Source organism: Lagopus leucura, unplaced genomic scaffold (assembly GCF_019238085.1).
Source record: "Lagopus leucura isolate 7727_CA_CO unplaced genomic scaffold, USGS_WTPT01 Super-Scaffold_100001, whole genome shotgun sequence".
Classification (NCBI taxonomy): domain Eukaryota; kingdom Metazoa; phylum Chordata; class Aves; order Galliformes; family Phasianidae; genus Lagopus; species Lagopus leucura.
The window spans coordinates 69,602,711-69,622,842 of NW_024962262.1; the positions used below are offsets into that span (position 1 = coordinate 69,602,711).

At 40.3% G+C, this 20,132-nt stretch overlaps 1 protein-coding gene across 4 annotated transcripts in view; it reads right to left on the minus strand.

Annotated features, from left to right (window-relative positions):
• The window catches only part of PDXK (pyridoxal kinase), a 49,204-nt gene that overhangs the window by 24,489 nt on the left and 4,583 nt on the right, over positions 1 to 20,132 (minus strand). For all 4 annotated transcript variants that reach the window (XM_042867475.1, XM_042867476.1, XM_042867477.1 and 1 more), the window contains exons 2-3: positions 7,290 to 7,344; positions 92 to 196 (exon numbers count right to left, since the gene is read on the minus strand). In XM_042867475.1, coding sequence (XP_042723409.1) covers positions 92 to 196; positions 7,290 to 7,344 — 160 coding nt within the window. The remainder of the gene's footprint in view (positions 1 to 91; positions 197 to 7,289; positions 7,345 to 20,132) is intronic.

Below are 20,132 nucleotides of genomic sequence, written 5' to 3' on the forward strand. Positions count from 1 at the left end.
CCACATTGATATCTCTATGCTCATTTACATTTCGTGTGAACTCCAAAAAAAAAAAAAAAAAAAAAACCACCAAAACCCAAGTCATTTTTACCTGTGAGTACATAATCATATTGGTTGACCTTGTTCAGCTTAAGTCCTTCATACAGTTCATGAAGTTCATCAGAATTTAACACCTGACCCTTCCAGTGGGCATAACCTGCAAAAGAAAAGCCAGGTAATTTTACAAGCAAGATATCCTAATCAGGATTACAGAGTTCAAACACTTGGAGGAACAGTATCAGACATCATCAGCAAAAGGCATTTCTTTCTCTTATGCACCACTGTTGAATGAAGACTGCTGTCAGCAGAATTGCTCCATTCTCAAACAACCACTGTTTCCCAGAGGAACTAGTGACACTACTATGGAAATTTAGATTGCCCATTCATCAGTGAAATGAGTAGAGCACACACAAGCTCACCTACGTTTTCCCATGGAGCCTACACAACTGTTTCTTTCCTGTTGTGAGGGGGATAGATATATTTTACGGGGAGCCTCATTATGGGGAGGCTATCAGTGGAATCTATTTTTGATATTTCATATTAGTACAAAAAAAAAAAACCCACAGACAGCAGAATGACCATTAATTACTAGCCATGAACTCTGCACTATGCAGAGTGTAGATTCTGCCCAGAAGAAAATAGGCTTGTAGGTCTAACTGAAGATCTCTCTGCAGGCATGCAGAACTTTCACATTTGTAGTCAGAAGTAGCTTTCATTGGCACCTGCACACACTGCACAGAGTGACCACAGCAGAATAATGTCACAGGATGTTCTTTAAACATGTAATTTTATCTCACAGAGTGCATTCTGAAAAGAGGACAACTCTAATATTGAGGGTGCTGGAGGAAGCAAAAGAGTATTAGAAAGGCATCAAAAACCAGATGAACAATATCCATACCCTTGAATGATCCCTAGGAATTATAAACAGGTATTTTTGGCTGAGAAGTGAAAAAGAAAGCACTTCCAATCTTTGTTAAGTTCGGGGTTTGTTAAAAAGCTTTTCTTTTTATTAAGTGAGATTAGGAAAAGTGAAATGTTACACTAATATCTTCTTCCACACCAGCCCTGTGAAGAGAAAATGGTATTTTATCTTAATTCCTGCTCTTGGATTTGGAAAGTTCTGTGATAAAAACTCTTGGCTTTGACTATCGCTCTAAACTGTGTTATTAAAGTAATTGCTAAAAGGTGCCCAGAGACTAGGATAAGCACATTTTTCAGTTTCCCTTCTTATAAATGCAAAAACACCCACAGCAGGGTGAGCAGATGGATCATTTTGCTCTCCTCATCTCATGAAGGCCTGGTCCCTAAACCATGACTCTACGCCAGCTGGCGAAGGGACTGATCGCAGCAGCACTAGGATTTTCTCCTTAGTAAATGGGTTTTAAAAGTCCTTGCAAAGAAATGGGCTAAGCAGGAGATTCCCACACGTCAGGACAGTAGTTTCACTCCAGCAGAGATACTGTGGCAACATCTCACACCTAGGCATGCCTCTCGCTCCAAGTATGAGAGGAACCCTTGGCTGCAGCTGTCTCAAGCACTTGGCTTACTCACCATTTATACAACTGCTTGTTCTGCCACACCACGGTTTTAGAGAGACATAACCTAACCTCTCCTTTTTTCCCCAATCTATATTTCTATTGGCACTCCAAAGCCAGTTCAGATAGGGACACGATGCATTTGTATTCCACCACGTCCAGAATTCACTGGAGAAGCTCAGCTCATTCCTCCTAACACAGTAATTCACCAGGCATGCGAGGAGAATGCCCTCCTCTAGGGAAGAGCTGAGGGAAGCCACAGCTCCTTAAAAGAAAACAGGCAATGCCTTCACTGGATCTGCATGGAACTGGGATTCCACTGGGAGCTGAACTACGTTTGAGTGAGAAGAAATAAAATCAATGCTGATGGTGACATGGAAACCACCCTGAACCCTTTCCCCAGGGTATCCTCACATAACATGACAAATTAAGTGCATAAACCCATGACCCTGCCTTTATCTTACTTTCCAGCCAGATAGCTGCATCTGTAGAGAGACAGAAGAAAAAGGCAGTTGACTGTTGCTTAAAAAGGACCTTGGGGTCCCAGGAAGATGAAGGGAACTAATGTGAAACTGGAAAAGCATGGGTAAACTCTAGTAAGAATCCAGACAGATATTGGGAGGTCAAGAATACGATGTGCAGCTGCAAATAGCAAGGAATGACAAGAGCAAGCCTAAACATGTAAAGGCTTTGTGGAAAACCACCAGAATTAAGGACAATAAAGAAGAACCTCTGTATTTCTTGGCTGGATGTGAATACTTGTCAAGCAATGAGTGCAGCTGAAGTTGCAGAGTTGCACTGCAGCAAGACCTAAAGGAAAATCAGCACCCTAGAAACATTATTCCCATACCTATACCACTACATATGGATACTGGGAAACAGGAAGAAAAAAATTTAAGTCTTCTTTTTACTGCCACTTACTAAAGACTCTCCCTCTGCAATCATATCAGAGTGGCACTTAGCAATACAAAAGCACAGTCTCACAGCATCTGGCTATCTGCACACAGTGTACAAAAATCACAGCCAAGAAAACTTAATAATGAGTTCCAGGTTTGTACTTGGTAAAAAAACAAACAAAAAAAAAAAAAACTTGGTCCCATTTGCAAATTCCAATGGTGGCTAGGCACAGTAGAAAGATTAATAAATGTATCCTACATCTTGGATGTTAGTGTCAGATTATGGCTTGTGCCTTCCAAAAAGGAAGAAAGATGGATCTTCTTTCAGTTACAAAACCACTGAATAATTCCACTCAGTGCCAGACTAAGCGAGCAGAGGAACGCTGCCAGTCACGATACTGCTTCCCAAAGTTCCATTTACTCAAGCTGACTGCATTAGTCTCCCGGATTAATAAAAAGACTTAAACACATAGTTGAACATAAACTATAAAACATCTGCAAACCCTTCTACTTAACTATATTATAGCCTTTTATTGCAGTTAAATGTTACATATACATTCTAAGTAGGCAAGGGAATAAAAACCATGGGAGATATGGTGCTTCTTGCCTCTCATCCCTCTAAAAAGATGAACCTGTCCACTACTTTCCTGGGAAATTCTTTGTTCACCTGCTAGTAGTACAACGAAACGCCCAAGAGGAATTTATGTATTTTTCTTTTTTAACCTTCCTCCACTGGTACATTTTTCTTTCCCTTGGAATGCATTTATAAGCTTCTCAATTACTTTCAAGAACGAAGAGAAAAAGACTAAAAATCCCAGGCATATCAGAAGAAAAACAAAACAAAAACAAAGTCACCATTTAAGCACAGCAAGGCATGTAAGATTTCTTTGTTTCCAATGAGAAACATTCTGTTCTGAGGTTAGAGCTTCCTCTGTTGACTGCCTAGAATAATGTTCTGAGTGTCCAGTTGTGGGCTCCCTGTTTCAAAAAAGACAGATCTCCTAGAATGAGGCCAGTGGAGGACTGCAAAGACTATAAATGGCTTGGAGCATCTCCTGTATGAGGAAAAGCTGAGAGACCTGGGTCTGTTCAGCCTGGGGAAAAGACAACTGAGAGGAGATCTGATAAATGTTTATAAATATCCAAAGGGAGGTGGGAGGCAAATGGATAAGGCCAGGCTCTTCTCAGTGGAATGTAGCGATCGGACAAGGAGCAATGGCCTAAAACTTGAACATCAGGAGTTCTACACTAACATGCAGAAGAACTTCTTTACAGTAAGAATGATGGAGCACTGGAACAGTCTGCCCAGGGAGGTTGTGGAGTCTCCTTCTTTGGAGATATTCAGGACTCATCTGGACATTTACCTATGTGACCTATTGCAGGGAACTTGCTCTAGCAGCAGGTTGGACTCAATGATACCTTGAGGTCCCTTCCAACTCCCGTGATTCCATGATTCTGTGACACTTGTCAATAAGCAAGTATTTCACATGAGGAAAAGGAAGAAAGATCAGGTATTTAAGGCATGTGATGGACAAGCAGTCTGGTCTCAGCTGTGCAAAAAAAATTCACACGCAAACACTGCAGACAATCTGACCTAAAAGCATTACTTAATCTTCAGCTACAAGGAAGGCTTCAATCAGAAATGCAGTTCCAAGTTCTCCACTGGATAGAACTGGAGCATTATTTACAGCTGCTCAGTATGGGAGTAAAATATTGTCACTGTTAGGCACAAGGGAGGATTATTCCTTTTTGTCCCACACTCTGTAGTCGTGAGTGACTGTATATAGGTGGCAGACTGTGAAGAAACACATCGACAAGAAATAATTATAATTTCTCATATATCAGAACTACCATTCAACCCAGCTGCCCACACAACCCCCTAAGTCAAAGTCAAAAGTGCCTTGTTTTAGAAAGGAAAAAAAAAAAAAGCACACAACACCAAAGCCAGACTATTTTTTCTGGAACAGCTTCAAAGGTAGAATTTGGGTGGGAGAGCAAGCACAGTGCGTGCTTACCATTAACTTGCCAATTAAAAACAAAACCACAAATCATGGAAAAATTAAAAGTGTACCCCAAAGCATACTGATAGTCAAGGTAAGACAAGGCTAGGTTTTTAATTTTGCACCTTAGACGTGTAGATGCTTTTGCACACAGTAAAGCAAGAAGGAACTAAAAACCCAAAATCACTGTAGGTTGCGTGACAGATTCTTTTATTTCCACACAAAGCACGATGGCATTCAAGGGTGAGTCACTCTAATCATAGCATAACATTGCCTCACAGAGCAACACGACACTGTTCTCCAAGGGGGCTGATTTAAAACATGTTTTCCAAATCTCAGGACTATCAGAGACTAAAGAAAGCTGAATTCTCTGAGCAGGAGTCAGCAGAAACAGAAGGTCTGTGTTATCCTAATCATTTATTAAAGGAATACTGGTTCACTAAAGGTCTGTTAGTCATGAATTCTCCCTGGGTTTTATCTTTTACTGACAAGATTAAGTTTAAAGATGGAGATGTGAAAGAAAATTCACTGTTTTAAACAGCCACATCACATACTTTGCTACCTGTACCCACTCCAGCATGTCACATTCTTTTAGAAACTATGTTCACAGCTAGTCTTTGAAGCAGAAGTTGCATCTTGACTGCAGCAAGGTTTCTAATAAGATGCTGTTCTCATAAGAAAATCAATGCTTTCTTTCCAGTTCACCCAGCACATGATCCCTGTGTACTGTGGCACTGCTCCAGACACAAGGCATAGCCCAGTACTGTACTTCACGTTCACTAATCCCAGCAGTAGCACAGAGCTCACGTACATTACCTTGTGTGCTGTCATGCACAAATGAACTGCCGAAGTCTCTACATGAGAACACAGCTCTATGTTCTCTCTTGAAGGGGAAGTTCTATGCCTCCTGGCTTTGCAAAACTAGGCTTAGAATCTATCCTTCAATTTCAGAAAGGTTCCAGTAGAAGAACTGTTGTCAGAAAACCAGACCCAAACATCATATAAGGGAATGTGTCCCCTTCCTATCTTCTCCACTCCTTCCTTTTTCAGCCAAATGACCAACACTTCAAGATACAAACTTCTTTAATTTACTCTTCACTAGTGCTACCATACTCTGATTTTCTTTCCGACAGCAGTTTGCCAAAGTCAGGAGACTGCACACCAGTCTTTGAGGGTCTTTAAAGGCATTTACCAAGACAATCAAGATTAAGGGAAAATAAATGGAGAATGTGATTCCTGAATACAGAATACTGGAACAGGCTGCCCAGGGAGGCTGTGGGGTCTCCTTCTACAGAGATACACAAGATCTGTCTGCATGCCTAACTCTATATTGTAGGGCACCTGCTTCAGCAGGGGGTTGGACTCAATCATCTCCTGAGGTCCCTTCCAACCCCTGTGATTCTGTGATGAGTTCTAAATATTTTAAAGAACCGTAATCTCAGGAACATTCTGCTTCAAGAATCTGATCATTCTATTGGTAACTTAACTTGCCTACTTTTAGACACATTCAGTTTATGGTCTAATAAAAGCTCTTTAAAACTCTTTTAACACCATATAAAATTGATTTATTCTTAACACCGAAAACCCAGAAATGACAAAACAAACACCGATCCATTCTGAGCATCTCATTATTATTTCAGATGCAAAAAAATTGCTTTATTTCTGGAAGATTATAACACTTTTACCCAAACAAACAAACATCACTAATTTCCAAACTAAATACATTAAAGTCACATCAAAACCTCTGTTAAAACATAAGCACACCTTTGTACTGTACCAAAGGTTACAAGCAGAATAAATAGGTTTTTGCCTGAGCCAAGAGAGATCCCACAGTCCTAGTTTAATTATTACTGCTTTTGAGCTTTTTCTCTACTGCCACTGAAGCTTTAAAATGATAGGAGCATCCTCTAAACTTCTAAAAGCTGCCTGGAGCTGAACATGCTTAGAGGACAGAGGCCTGCTGGTTTGCTCTCTGTTCAAAAAATTAAGCAGGTGATTAATAAAGATGTACCTCTGACATACTAGTAAATTATATAAGTATTTGTCTTTTTTTTTTTTCCTGACAGAAACCATGTTTGCTCTTTTCTAAGATGCTGTCAACATTTGTGCCTTGATATTTCCTAAAGTACATCTTTCAAACAACTTGCCACAGCAGATTTAACTCCACTGAGTCAAAAACAACAACTTGGAGTGTTTTTAACAGTGAAAGGTACTACTAAACAAATTTCATCTCTGTTTACAAAAACAGCATCCTCTAGCACTGAGCATGCTAGGAAGTCTGAAAGTATGATCTGAGTATCTGATACTTTGTTGAGGCTTTGAACTCAAAAATATACCTAAACGTATTACACTCTCACTCCCTCTTGTTCTCCTCCAAAATGCAATTTTAGGATAACTGCTTGCCTTCTAGGTGGGCATACACACAGAAGAAACATGTCTAGCTCACACATTTGGGGTTGGTAATGTGATGATGAGTGTCACAGGGCCATACCATACAGAAAACAGCAGTGGAGACTCCCTCCTTCACAGGACTGCTTGTGTGGATGGCCGTACTCTAGTTATTTCAGTCTCAATAGATTACTGCCTTATAAAAGTAACTCACATTCTGAAGTAGCAGGACATAACATCCCCATGTCATATCCCAAATCCATGGATTTTTGATAGACTCAAAAATTATAATTATGTCCAATATCCTGAAAACAGGAGTGAAACCATAAAACAGAACTCCTTTCCACAGTTACTTGCCGAGCTGACACACATATTGAGTACAGCTGAAATCCCTGAGGAGCAGTGTCTTAAGATGGACATAAATTTTTTACCTGTGTGGTTTGAAAACTGGACAGAGTTCACTGTGTCAACTTCGAATCCCAAAACCTGTAAGAAAACATAGGAGTATTTCTTTTACTGATAGAGCTTTGTCAATGTTACCAATACCACAAAATATAAGGCAGCATCCTTATTTCCTAGTACATATTTTAAAATCTTTTAGTGCTGTCTCAAAGTCAAAGCTGAGTCAACATACACGCAACATAAACAAACAATGCAGTAATTTGGTGCACAACAGGATATGGAAAAAGACTGACATTGGCACCAACATCAGCAAAACAGAGCTCTGAATCCTCAAGAGTTCATCTGGGGATAAGGACAGAGAAGTTTTCCCAATCAGCACCAATCGTGGTAGCTCTGAGGAAAGCCTTGGCTGGCCTTCCTTGCTAAGAAAAGCAGTCTGAATTTCAAGGTACTAAGGGAATGCAAAATATGGAGGGAGGATGCTGTTTGTATTTCAGAAAGCCAACCTTTCTAAAAGGAGGATGGAAGAATCAACAGATCAACATGATGAGACACACCTGGATTTTACAAACAGGCTCTTTACAGGTTAGTTCTAAAAGAACAGAAAGAAATCCCAGATAATTAATTTGGGGAATAATTAGGCAATCAAAGGGAACAAGCTTTCAAAAAGACAAACTAAAAAGAAGGCACGCACCAAACCCATCTGCTACCTTGCATTACCAGCAAGTCAAATTCTTGAACTAATTTGCTAGTGCAATTAAGAAATGCATCCCTGTTGCTCATGAAAATAAGAGTACCAAATCAGGAAAAAACTAATGAGGATTATTAACCTGACAATACCTGTTTAATAGAGATAGGGACTACTCCCTATGAAGCCATTTTTAGACATTTTTATCTGCAATGAGAGACATTCTAATGCAGCAGTGACATAACAGTCTGACATTTTGTATTTGCTTGCACAGCCTACTTGCTCTGAGTAAGAATTCTCCTCAAAAGAAGAGCTGCTATATACAGCTCAGTGAGTCATAGCAGGAGATAATAGTAATGATGCAGTGCTGTTTATGATCCATTTTCAGGCAATTTGCTGAGGAGGGGGAGTGAATGGAAGAGGCTTTTGCCAGTCACGTTTTTTTTTTTCCACTCCACAGCACATTTCTCCCTTTTCATCACAAAGGCAACTCCTTCACATGCATTAAAAATCTCTGGGTGGACTGTAGGAGAGAGATTTCCTCAGTGCATGTACTTTCTTCCTCACGTAAAGCCATTAAGTACCAACCTTTTCTTTCAAACCCTGCACCATTATACAGAGATAGAGGTACGTGCTGCCGTGAAGAGTTCCTTTTGCCTGCAGGCACCACATTTCTGCCACACTACAGCTCAGAGAATACACAGGTCTTCACACAGTAAGTCCCCATTTCCAATATTTAATCAAGGTTTCTGTTCATTCTTAACTAAACAACTAAGTAATCTTGCATTAATGATAAGCACAGTGGTGGCTTGTGGCCCGATTGAGTTAAAACTCTTCTCTTCTTTTACTCTTCTCCAGTTCCTCTTGGTGGATTTATTTCTAAGCACAGAAAAATTAACAGTATGAGAACATGGCAATACTGTTAGGACTTTAACCCTGATATCTGCACATGCTCTCCAAAGACATGAATGAGAGAACTGCCTCTACAAACATCCCTTATCCAGTGTTCAATTCTCCCTGTAAAGAACAGGCCTAAGTTCTAATTGCCTTCCATCATCTTGGCAATAACTGCAAATGAATCCATTCCCATGCACTACTTACATCACACACCTCCAACTACTTAACATCTGGCACTCTAGAACAGACTTACTAAGATTTACGGGGGAACTGAAACTAGACAATCTTAAGGTCCCCTCCAGCCTAAGCCATTCTATGATTTACTAACCCATAGGTTGGATGGCAGATAACTTCAAAGGCAGATCCACACAGTAGTTTTGCAGTGTTCAGTCAGCAGGGAACAAATTCAGGTCGGTAATGGTTTATCATGGTTCACTGAAGAGTGCAGTTGTCTCTATGCTCAGCCTGATAAATACAGCAGAAGCCACATGTGCCACTTGGCCACTTCCATCAGAGTGACAAATGCCTTTACTGAGATGGTTTCAATTCACACCTGCTGATACATCATGTTCCCGCTGTTTCCTGAATTTTTTGCATACCAATCTTGCATTCTCAAACCAACCCAACTTTTGGGCCTTAAAACTGTCACTTTTCTCTGTGTGTGTATTCATGCATATGCTCCTCTCACCTCAGTGTACATAAACTGAAGGATGCCCCCCATGTTCGTTTAGGCTACATCTGAGCCAACATCTTCAGGTAGTATTCAATTAGAGCAATGAATGAACATATTAAAAAATGCACAATAATTCTTAATTTATTACTTTTCTATACACTAGCTTGTAAGTAGTCCACACCTGCTGTTGCTTCCTGCTTTCCCCTGTAATAAGGGTCCCGAAATGATGGTCCTGCCTCAGGTTTTAGAGATCACAGAACCACAGAATGGCTTGGAGTGGAGGGAGTTCAAAGATCATTTATTTCCAACCCCTGCCGTTGGCAGGGCTGCCCCCCACCAGCTCAGGCTGCCCAGGGCCCCATCCAACCTGGCCTTGAGCGCCTCCAGGGATGGGGCACCACAGCTTCTCTGGGCAGCTGTGTAAGCATCTCATCACCTTCTCAGTGGAAATTTTCCCTGACATGTTGTCAGTCTTCCCTGTTTTAGACTAAAGCTATCCCCTTGTTTTATCACTCTCTGTTCATGTAAAAAGTTGGTCTCTCTCCTGTTTATAAGCTCCCTTCGAGTACAGGAAGGCCACAATGAGGCCTCCCCAAAGCCCTCAACTCCCCAGGCTGAACAAGCCCAGCTCCCTCCACCTGTCTTCATAGGAGAGGTGCTCCAGCCCTCTGACTATCCTCATGGTCCTAACACAGATGACAGCAGACACTTTGCAAGCGTCCAGGCCGCAGTTGCCAAAGATGCACATCTTTATTTTCAGACAACCTGGTCTCTTGCAGGCCCTCCAGCAGCGATCACTTTCTCTTTCCATCCCCTCCTCCTGCTGTCAGCCTACATAAATATCGTTTGCCCACAGAGCTGCAAATCCTGAGCGAATCTAAACCCAAAGCCTGTTTGGGTAAGGATGATAAGCGCACTTCAAGGGAAGATGATAACTGACTTCATCTCAGACTAAGCACATGTCAAACAGCGTTCTTCTTAAGACATCTAACTAATGTGGCCTGTATCACGACACACAGAAGTCTCAGAAGAAAATGGGCAATTCCAACAGCTTCTTAGCATCTTCACCAAAGGACGCAGAACTATTGCATTTCTAAAAACAAATCACAAAACACCAAAAATAGAGAAGTTTTGCATTTGGAAGGCACGGCTGGCAGATCTGTATGACAGATTTCAGGAAAATATCTGGAAGATTAACTCAAAATACACACACTGGAGTAGAATGCACTAGAAGAAACAGTTGCCATGAAACACGTACTCCAACATTACCCAGGAGATCAAATGAGGCTGAACTCTTTCTCATTATCTTTTGGGTATGCTGACGTTTATGCATTTCTTGGTGAGTTAGGAGTTAGAGCTTTGTTTAAGTTGTACCTTCTGCCTTCCTTTCCCTGTCAGAAAACATTTCAGTCATACACACGAAACATGCCAGTCCTTCACTGCCAAGAACAAGTAACCAAGACCATGAGAAATGAAAGACCACAAATCCATGTTTCTTTCAAGAGGTCAAAGTTGTGTCTCTTGTGTAAGGGGGAACTGTCAAAACAGAAGATAAGGAAAGCTATGTTACAGAAAATCATGACTTTAACAACAGAAAAAGATTCTGAAGCAAATGCAGCATCTTAAATTCTGTTTTAACGATTGCTAAACTTTATTTTCTATTTGTATTATCCACACTCTGTACTGACAGTCTAAAGACAAATAAAAGAAACCATTTTAAGCTCCTAATCCTATTTGCTATATGATTGTTAATACCATTTGAGACAGAGAACTGTTAGCTTCCAAGATTAGCTTTGCCACAGAGTAAAGACTAATTTAAATACTCATTTAATAATTTTATTTACTCTGAGAAATGCTTTTAAGAAATGCTAATAGCTGTTACTGTAGCTGATTCTACATACAATTTGGTTACCATTCTTATCTAGAGCTGAAAATCTAGAGGAAAAAAAAGCATACTCAAAAGCATCACATTTTAAAGTATTATTGAAGTCCTCTTTCTCCTTTTTTTTTTTTTTTTTTTTTTTTTTGCATCCAGTTTAAAGAAAAAGTAGGGAAAAAAAAATCTTCAATCTCTGAAGCATGCAAAAGGAAACCTGTCATGTGATTTACTTCTACACTGAACTAAGTTTGATTGGTTCCCTGGGAACTAAATATTGGAAAAATAGCAAAACAAACTATTCCCAATGTGTTGCATACACATACTGAGAGAACGTGAGCTGTACAGGTGGCTGAGAGAGAGGCCGTGGAACCACTATCTTTGGAGACCTACAAGACCCAAGAGGACAAGCTCTCACCAACATGGTCTGCACACAAAAAGCTTTACCTGTTGTACAGCTTTGGCTGTAAGGACAAAAACCAGTGGCACATAATGTTTGTACTATTAACCACGCTGGCTTTGTCAGTGAAGACACAGTGTCCTTTGTTGTTAAATGAGCAACTGACCAATTAAACTTGAATACTTTAATTAGTACTTAATTTCAGCAATTTTAGAGAATAATGACCTAGTTCTGCTAGGCTAAAATTCAATTAAAAATATCTCTCTACTCTGCAATATCATCTGTACTTATTACCCTCCTTGGCCAATGGGTTTACGCCTCCAGTGTGATCTCATTCTAAGGTTTGAAACTGAAACAACAAAGCAGTGCTGCAGCTCGTGTGAAAGGAAAAATCCAGAACAATAAGTGAAAGGCATAATAAGAAGGAAAAGCAGTGTGAAGAAAAAAAAATGATTATACAAGGTTATGTAAACATGATTCTTCTTGACAAATGTTCACAGGTTGTCGCCTGTATTTCATGAAGCAAAACAGAAGCCTTCATCCACTGTCTCCAGTTGCCTCAAAGCTCCTGACTTTGGAATATGTAAGTTTTACATATAGAAGAACATAGTCAAATCAATTAATCCACGTGATCCTATAAACCACAAATCCAGGGAAAGATATTTAAGCCAGGGCTGTAAATGAAGCTCACATTCACACGAATGGGAACGTAAAGTATCTCATTTCTTTTATGCACAATGAAGAGTTTCACATTCAGATCAGAGCTTGAAATGCACCACAGGTGAAAATCTCACTACGCAAACTGTTTGCTCACATCTCTAAAAGATGAGTTTATTTCCCAGAGGAATGCAAGAAAATGGCACTGGCTAGGAAGAAAGGAGAAGACTGCTAACTAGGAGAATTCTATAGTTCCATGATGATGAATTCTGCTAATTAGATTATGTTAACCAGATTCTCAAAGCAAGCCTTTTGGACTCCATTTTTGAGAGGAGGATTCGACTTGAATGCATCTAGTTCTCCTCATATTAAATGCAGCATTATTACATAACACTTAATTCCCTTGTACTTCCGCACTTCCACTTAACAAGATATTCAGTTTATAAGTGAACCTTATGGAAAATAAAAAGGGTGATTGTTTCAGTGAACATTTAAATGATGAATCACCAAAGCAAATACCCTATCATTTGTGCCAGTGGATGGTAACAGACTGATGAGTTAGACTCAAGTAGAAGTATTAAGAACAGTAAGAAGGTTAACACAGACTAGATAACTGAATCAAATCCATCCAGACAGGGCCTAAAAAGGTACTTGGTGAAATAAATGCAGAATTCCTTTTAATGAATCATACTACTAATTTATTTTCCTGTATTGGGCAAGATCACAGAATCATAGAATATTTTGGGTTGGAAGGGACATTTAAGTTCATCTAGTTCTACAATCAGGTCCATTATCAGAAACAGTCATTAATTTCAGCTGCTTTCCAACGTGACGACTAAAAGTTTGGGATGCCTAGGAATGACTTACTGTATAATCAAAGAATATCAGGACATCATAATCACAAAATAAACAAGAGAGTTAGGCAAAGCAGACTATGATAACAAAAGAGAATAAATAGAAGGCTTACCCCTATCCTGGGCTCACTCACAAAACACCAGCAGAGGCAATCTCCAGAAGAGATCCTTTCCTACCGGTAGTCAGCTCTTCAATAGGTCTAGGAGAGGTACAGCCAGGTTCCACCCCTTCCTGCAGCACAGGTGAATTGCCTTCACCTGTGCTCCTGTGGCTGACTCAGTGCTCGCCTCAGGTGATCAATCAGAGGTTCAGGCCGTGATTCAGCAGTTCCCATACACTCACCAAGTCATGAAACTGCTTTCACTTAGAAGTGATAGGGAGGCAACTTTATTGCACATTAGCAAGCAGTCTGACCCACCATACTTCACAAAAATCTGTTGCCTCAACTTAAACGATTGGCTCTGCAGATAAAATATTCTTGTGGAGAGGCTGAAAAGCGAGGAACCGTGACAGAAGCTGAGATGTGGTTTTAAACCAGTTCTGAAAGAGTACAGTGTGTTCAGACATTTGTGTGTATGCACTCCTCCTCCCGGTCCAAACAAACTGCTCACACTATTGGAGGGTTTCTCAGTTGCTGGGCCCCTCATCCATACAGGCAAGTTGTAAAGCAAAACAAGATCATCACAATCTAACCTCTAAATCATTTTATATTTCCAAACCCTTTCTAACCACTGTGCTGCCTTCTAGGGATGTGGAAGACATATGGAGGACTCATCATGCTATCTTAAACACAGCACTACTACAGATTTCAGTGACAGAAGTTGTGAAAAATAAATGCTGTTCCAAACACTGAACATTTCCCTCCCTAAAGCACTAGGAGATGAGCAGAACACTCATCCCATTCATTTGAAACAATATTATCTGCCAACAGTGAATAAGAAATGGCACCATCACTTTACAAACCTGCCTGCTTTAGTCAGCATCAATTGACCTCAGATGTGATAAGCCAACACCTCGTTCCTCCCACACTAAGAATACAGCTTGGAACAAGACCTTGGTCTCTTCCGTGCCTGAAAAATTTATGATGTTCAGACTCAAGCACACTGCACTATACATCCTCCATCTGTGTGCTGCAATGTCTGTACAGGGCTGTATCATACCTATGGTATTGTACTTCATTATTCAGCCGCCTGCAGTCATCTGCTGCTGCAGTAAACTACATCAAATTCATCAACCTTCTATTCTTCCACAGAAAACATTGGCTTTCAATGAAATCCTTCCACTATATTCAGAACAAAACATAGTGCTTAATTTTCAGTAGTTACTGGAAGTACGCGACAAGCCCATGGGCTCCACAAGAAGGGAAAACAATGTTCTCAAATTCAAGAGCCAGTTAAGCCTTCAAAGTAATGGAGTAATACTTGCTTTGTATTACTTTATATGCAGAGTGTCATTTTAAAGAACAAACATGAATATTTAAGAGGGAATCCTACATATCAAATGTATATATACAAATACAAACATATATACACATTTTTATGAAGCATAAGAATGTGGAGTTCATGCCAACACAAACATCTTAACTATGGCTACAGATTTTAATTAACAAATATTTAATAAGCGCCTAATTAGAGTCTTCTTTGCCTCCACAAGTACAGTTAACATAAGGAAATTCAACAGCAAGGAAAAGTGGCATAAGGCATTTGAACAAATCGTTTTGGGCCACACAAGCAAAAGTGGATGGGTGCATTAACAGACTGGTCTGCGCTCCACGCAAGTGGAAAGCACCTGAAAAACACAACCCACCAACCCATGAGAACCAACATGTAGGTACTAAATGCAAAAGCTGCCTCACTCAGGATTGCACAAAGCACATCTGATTAACTGCAGGTGGCCTTTATTGCAGACAGACCAGAAAATTAACCGAAGTCTCAAAGAGCCCCTCTCTATGGTCACATTTTCTTTCAGAGGACCTCTCACTCAATCACATTTAGCTCACAGCTGGCTTTGCTGCTGGTAACAAAATACATATATGGGTTTATAAAGTTAGGATTTTCTGTACAGGTTTTATAGTGTAAAGACACACTTAAAACTGGTTACCAACACTGGGGTAGACAGAATTAATGAAGAATTTTCAAGAAATCTTGCAGGAGGTACACAGACTGCTGAGTTAGCACAGTATGTGTACAGATCACAACCTGAATTAGTCAGTAATAACTGCGTTTGTTTACAAAACTCCAGTACTATATAAATCAAAACCATTCACCTATTATTTTTTTTTCAGCTATATTAAAACTGAGTTTAAATTAAAGTCATTAACAGCATTAACATTAATGCCACGGTTAAAATTACCCCATCAAACAAGCTGAGTTGGTTGCGTTGTTCTTCCTTTTCCTTCTGCTAAGCAGTGGGGGTACTACTTTCCAGTAAGAAAGCCTCTGCACCAGGACACAATACACTCTGAAGTACTTACTGTCTCCCAAAGGTTCTCATACATAGGCAGAAGCTTATGCCCTACATGAGGCATGCCCAACGCACTGCCTGCAGGCTGCATGCAGCCCAGCCCAGCGCAGCCTGCACTGTGGTTGCCCACTGCCCCACGCCACCATGGCGGCTGTGCAACAGTGACAGTGGGTCACTATGGCTGGGGCAGATTTTTATGAGCATGGCATGCAGGCTCTTGTTCACTGCTGGCAAAAAAGGCACAGGGCTAATCACAGAATCGCTCAGGTTGGAAAAGACCTTGAAGATCATCGAATCCAACCACAGCCTAATCATACCACCCTAACTCTAACGACCCTCCACTAAATCATGTCCCTGAGCACCACATCCAAACAGTTTTTAAACACATCCAGGGTGGTGACTATGATAAAAATGTTGTTTTGTAGCTGAGAATTTGCTCTATCAGGGTGATCATGCTCTTTGTATCAGTTTATTTTCCATGGAGATAAATAGGAGGCATTACTTTTGGCGCAACCTACAGATTCCTACAGATGCAACCTACAGCCCAAGACAATCTCTCTTCACTCAATGCAGCCCAGGGAAGTCAAAACGTTGGACACTCGTGTACAAGCTTTTGGAAATTTGTCTTCTGTGGCCATCGCTGTCATTTCAGTGAACACCACTTCTTGGAACATAAACATAGCTTAAAAGGCTGAATTTCTGCAATCAAATTAATTCAGAGCAGGAGAGAGAGAAAGGCTTTTCCAGTTGTGGCTTGCATCTGGCTGTGTGCCAGCTCTTTCACTTAATTGCTCTCCTTACATTTGCTACAGAATCACAAAACATACATTGCACTGGATAGAGAAAATTAGAAAACAAGTTCAGTTTGGGAAAAGGAACGTGGGGAAAAGTCAATTAGTGAAGCAGGAACAATGGCTGGCGTGGGCTGATAAACCGAACTAAAATCACTATTGACTAACCCAACCTTCTTTTCTCTCTCTGAACTTACCAAGTAAATAACAGGAACTCTGTAGGTATAACAGAGCTGCATTTTAGTACAGCATTTGACAAGGTGCTGCAAATCATGAAGGCACTAGAGATATTTTGCCAAGAGAAAAATACAAAAGCACATAAGCTGGCTTAGAAACAGAGGTGCTGGAGGTAATTGCTGATGATTCATTAATGCAGAGCCAGGTACCAAACAGGCCACTTCAAATTCTAGAGTTAAAAACAGATCATTAAATAACAACCAATTCAAAAAAAATGTACAGCATACGACCTTGAGAAAAAGTTAAGAAGTCATGGAGGCAGGCATCAGAAACACAGGAAAGGCTGTAACAGATACAATACATGGTGTTTGGACAGTTCCTGATACTTACTGAAAAAAAAAGAGACACCTTAAAAAAGCCCACACAAAATACACAATACAATACACAAAGCCTACCAGTACAAAAATCACAAACATCAAAACAAGCTACCCAGTTAGAACTGCTCACCCTCACAGCAAGAGAAGGATATTATTTTGGCATTTTTCTCATGGGTTCATACGAAACATGTAAGTTCGAAAAAGGAGATCCATCTGGAGTCCACAGCAATTCTATATACGGCCGTTTGGTTTGCAAGCAGCATTTTACAGGAGTATCATCTGTCTGCAGCATTGGTTCTTCATAACCTGTAACAACTGCTGAACCTTCTACCCATGACTTTTGTTGCTGTAATTGAATTGCTTCAGTCTACTGTAGGGGTAAATAGTGAATGACTGAAACTCCAGAGTCTGGTTCAAGTGAAAATCCTGACAGAAAGAGGCCTAGCAATACTATGTCCAGTCCTTTTAGGTCTAATTTGGTCTTCATGAGTTTTAAAAATTCAGGATCTGAAACACTGCCCAGAGACTTCATTACAACTTCCAGGAGAGTGCCAGGTATAAAGCCATTCTCCTTGAGGTCACAAATTAGTCCTGAAGGCTCTTCAGGAGCAACAATGGTCATGTCCTTGGCAAAAAATACTGTGAGCTGCCTTTTCAAATATTCCAAAAAAAATTCATTCAAGCTTACTCAAACAAATAACCTCCTGTGCCTTCAAGATGTATGAGCCCATCAGTATTACTCTATGCATTAGACCAGTTCACTTTGGGATCAACCCAACTCAGAGTCAGAGGATTCATAGCACAGATGCTCAATTAACTTTCCTATGTGCAGGAGGTCACGCTATCCATCGATGGGAACAAGCGATGGATGAGCAAGACAGTGATTTATAAGGGCTAATGTAATGGAAGACAATGAAATATTTGTCTCCTCCCTTTATTCTTTCCAGTCAAGAACAAACACATGAAGAAGAATGAGGCGGTATTTTGAATACTCGACTGCCTTCCCTCCAAGAAATATGTTTTGCCTCCCACATCCTGATTTACTTACTAGGTAACAGTAAAATTTGATACTGACTTCAGATGCAGAAGTTACTGTTCATCTGTAAGTCAGAACACAGGAGGAAACAGTTTTAAACTTAAATAGAGTAGATTTAGATCCGGTATTAGGAAGAAATTCTTCACAATGACAGTGGTGACGTTGCCCAGAGAAGCTGTGGATGCCCCACACCTGGAGGTCTTCAAGGATGAATGGGGATTTGGGAGACCTGGTTTAGCAGAAGGTCTTCAAGATCTTTTCCAGACCAAATCATTTTGTGATTCTACGGATCTATGCTTCTGAAGAATAGAACCTGTAGGTTCACAGCACATTTCAGATTCATCCTTTTCATGTTACTTCCTTCTACACTTGGATGCAATTTGACTAAAACATCATGCTAGTTAATGCAAACTCTTGCCAACTGGAATTGTGCACAGTGTGCTACACAAATAGGTTTACAAAAACTAATTAGGAGAGGCAGACACACCGGGCAGCAACAGTGCTGAGGCATGCACTTAATCTCATCTTTTCTTTACTGACTCAGATTCACAGAAGAAAAAACCAACAACATATTACTTCCTCCTGATTTTTATTTTATTTTTAATCCTACTGCTTACATATTTTGGATAGCTAGTTCTCTTGCTGCCACTCCATTAACAATACCTGGCAAGCACATTATGTGCTTTCAAAGTGGAGCAATTCTGCAAAGAAGATTTGTTTTATCCAGCACATACGCTACATTTGGCCTTCTTAGGTGGACTCTGAATGGATCCCACTCTCCTACCACCACTTTAGATGTTAATCTGCAAGATAACAAATACCTGTAAGAACAGAACAGGACAACTTCCTGAAAGATGCATCACATTTGTAAAGATCACAGCCAGGCCACTATGAGGGAAGTATGAAGCTTCTGTAAGAACAGTTAAACATCCTCACCAATTCCTCCAGAACAAGCAGATGTGTCTTAGATCAGAGTGTGCTTTGAGGAATGTTTCCTTTGGAGTCAATACCAGGTGCAGGAGCCTGGGGCTTGTTCTCTCCCTGAGCCACAGTTACGTCAAAAAGAACTGTCTGTGGGGCTGTGCAGTGAACTGGGTCAGAAAACTGACTCATGAGATAAATAACTCGACAAAGAAGGAAAAAAAAGGTTATTTATAACCTGGATGGCTTTTCAGAGCAGTTAACCACATGGTCTCACAAAACAACTTTCCTTGAAGAATTGACATGGATGGAGAAATAGCACAGGTGGAAGAACCAGCTAGTGTTGGGAAGGAAGGTTGTTGTAAAAATACATGGAGACACCATATAGAAATTGAGAATTTATCCAACATTTGTTTCCATTATAGCTTGTTTTCATTGTCTTTCCACTTTCCAGAAATCGAGGAACAGAATCATCAACGAGCTACAAAAAAAAGCACTATAAGATTCAGGAAGAAAACCAGTGATTCAGTGTTAATTCCAAACAAATAAGTTAACAAACAATAGAATATTTAAGGCAAGCATCAGAGCAAAGATAATGGCTATGTCATTCTTGGTTGAGATTTCCATCCCATATCCCCTTCTGAGAAGTACTACTGGTCCCACAGGAGAAAAGGGGAACAATTGCAATCAGACTGGAAGGGTTCCACCAACCAGAAAAATCATTCACTTCTGCTTTCAGAAATCACTGTATCTACAGCTCAGAAACTGCACCTCTGGCTTTCATTGTGCCACAGGGCAGGCTCTACCATTTTTCAGCAAGTGCTCTATCACTAACTGTAGCCAACACATTCCTCTGGCAAGAAGTGCCAGAAGAAAGTTGTTTTTTAAAATGATTCACGTTAGAGGTTGTAACTAAATTGTGTCTCCTGCTCTATTTTTAATTGTTGCAGATGTTAAAGAACTGGAGCTCAGAGACATGGACGAATTAGCACCAACAAAGTCCTGAACAGACATCTGAAAAACATCAAGTAGTTCAGCATAGCCAAATTTCAGCTCAGCAA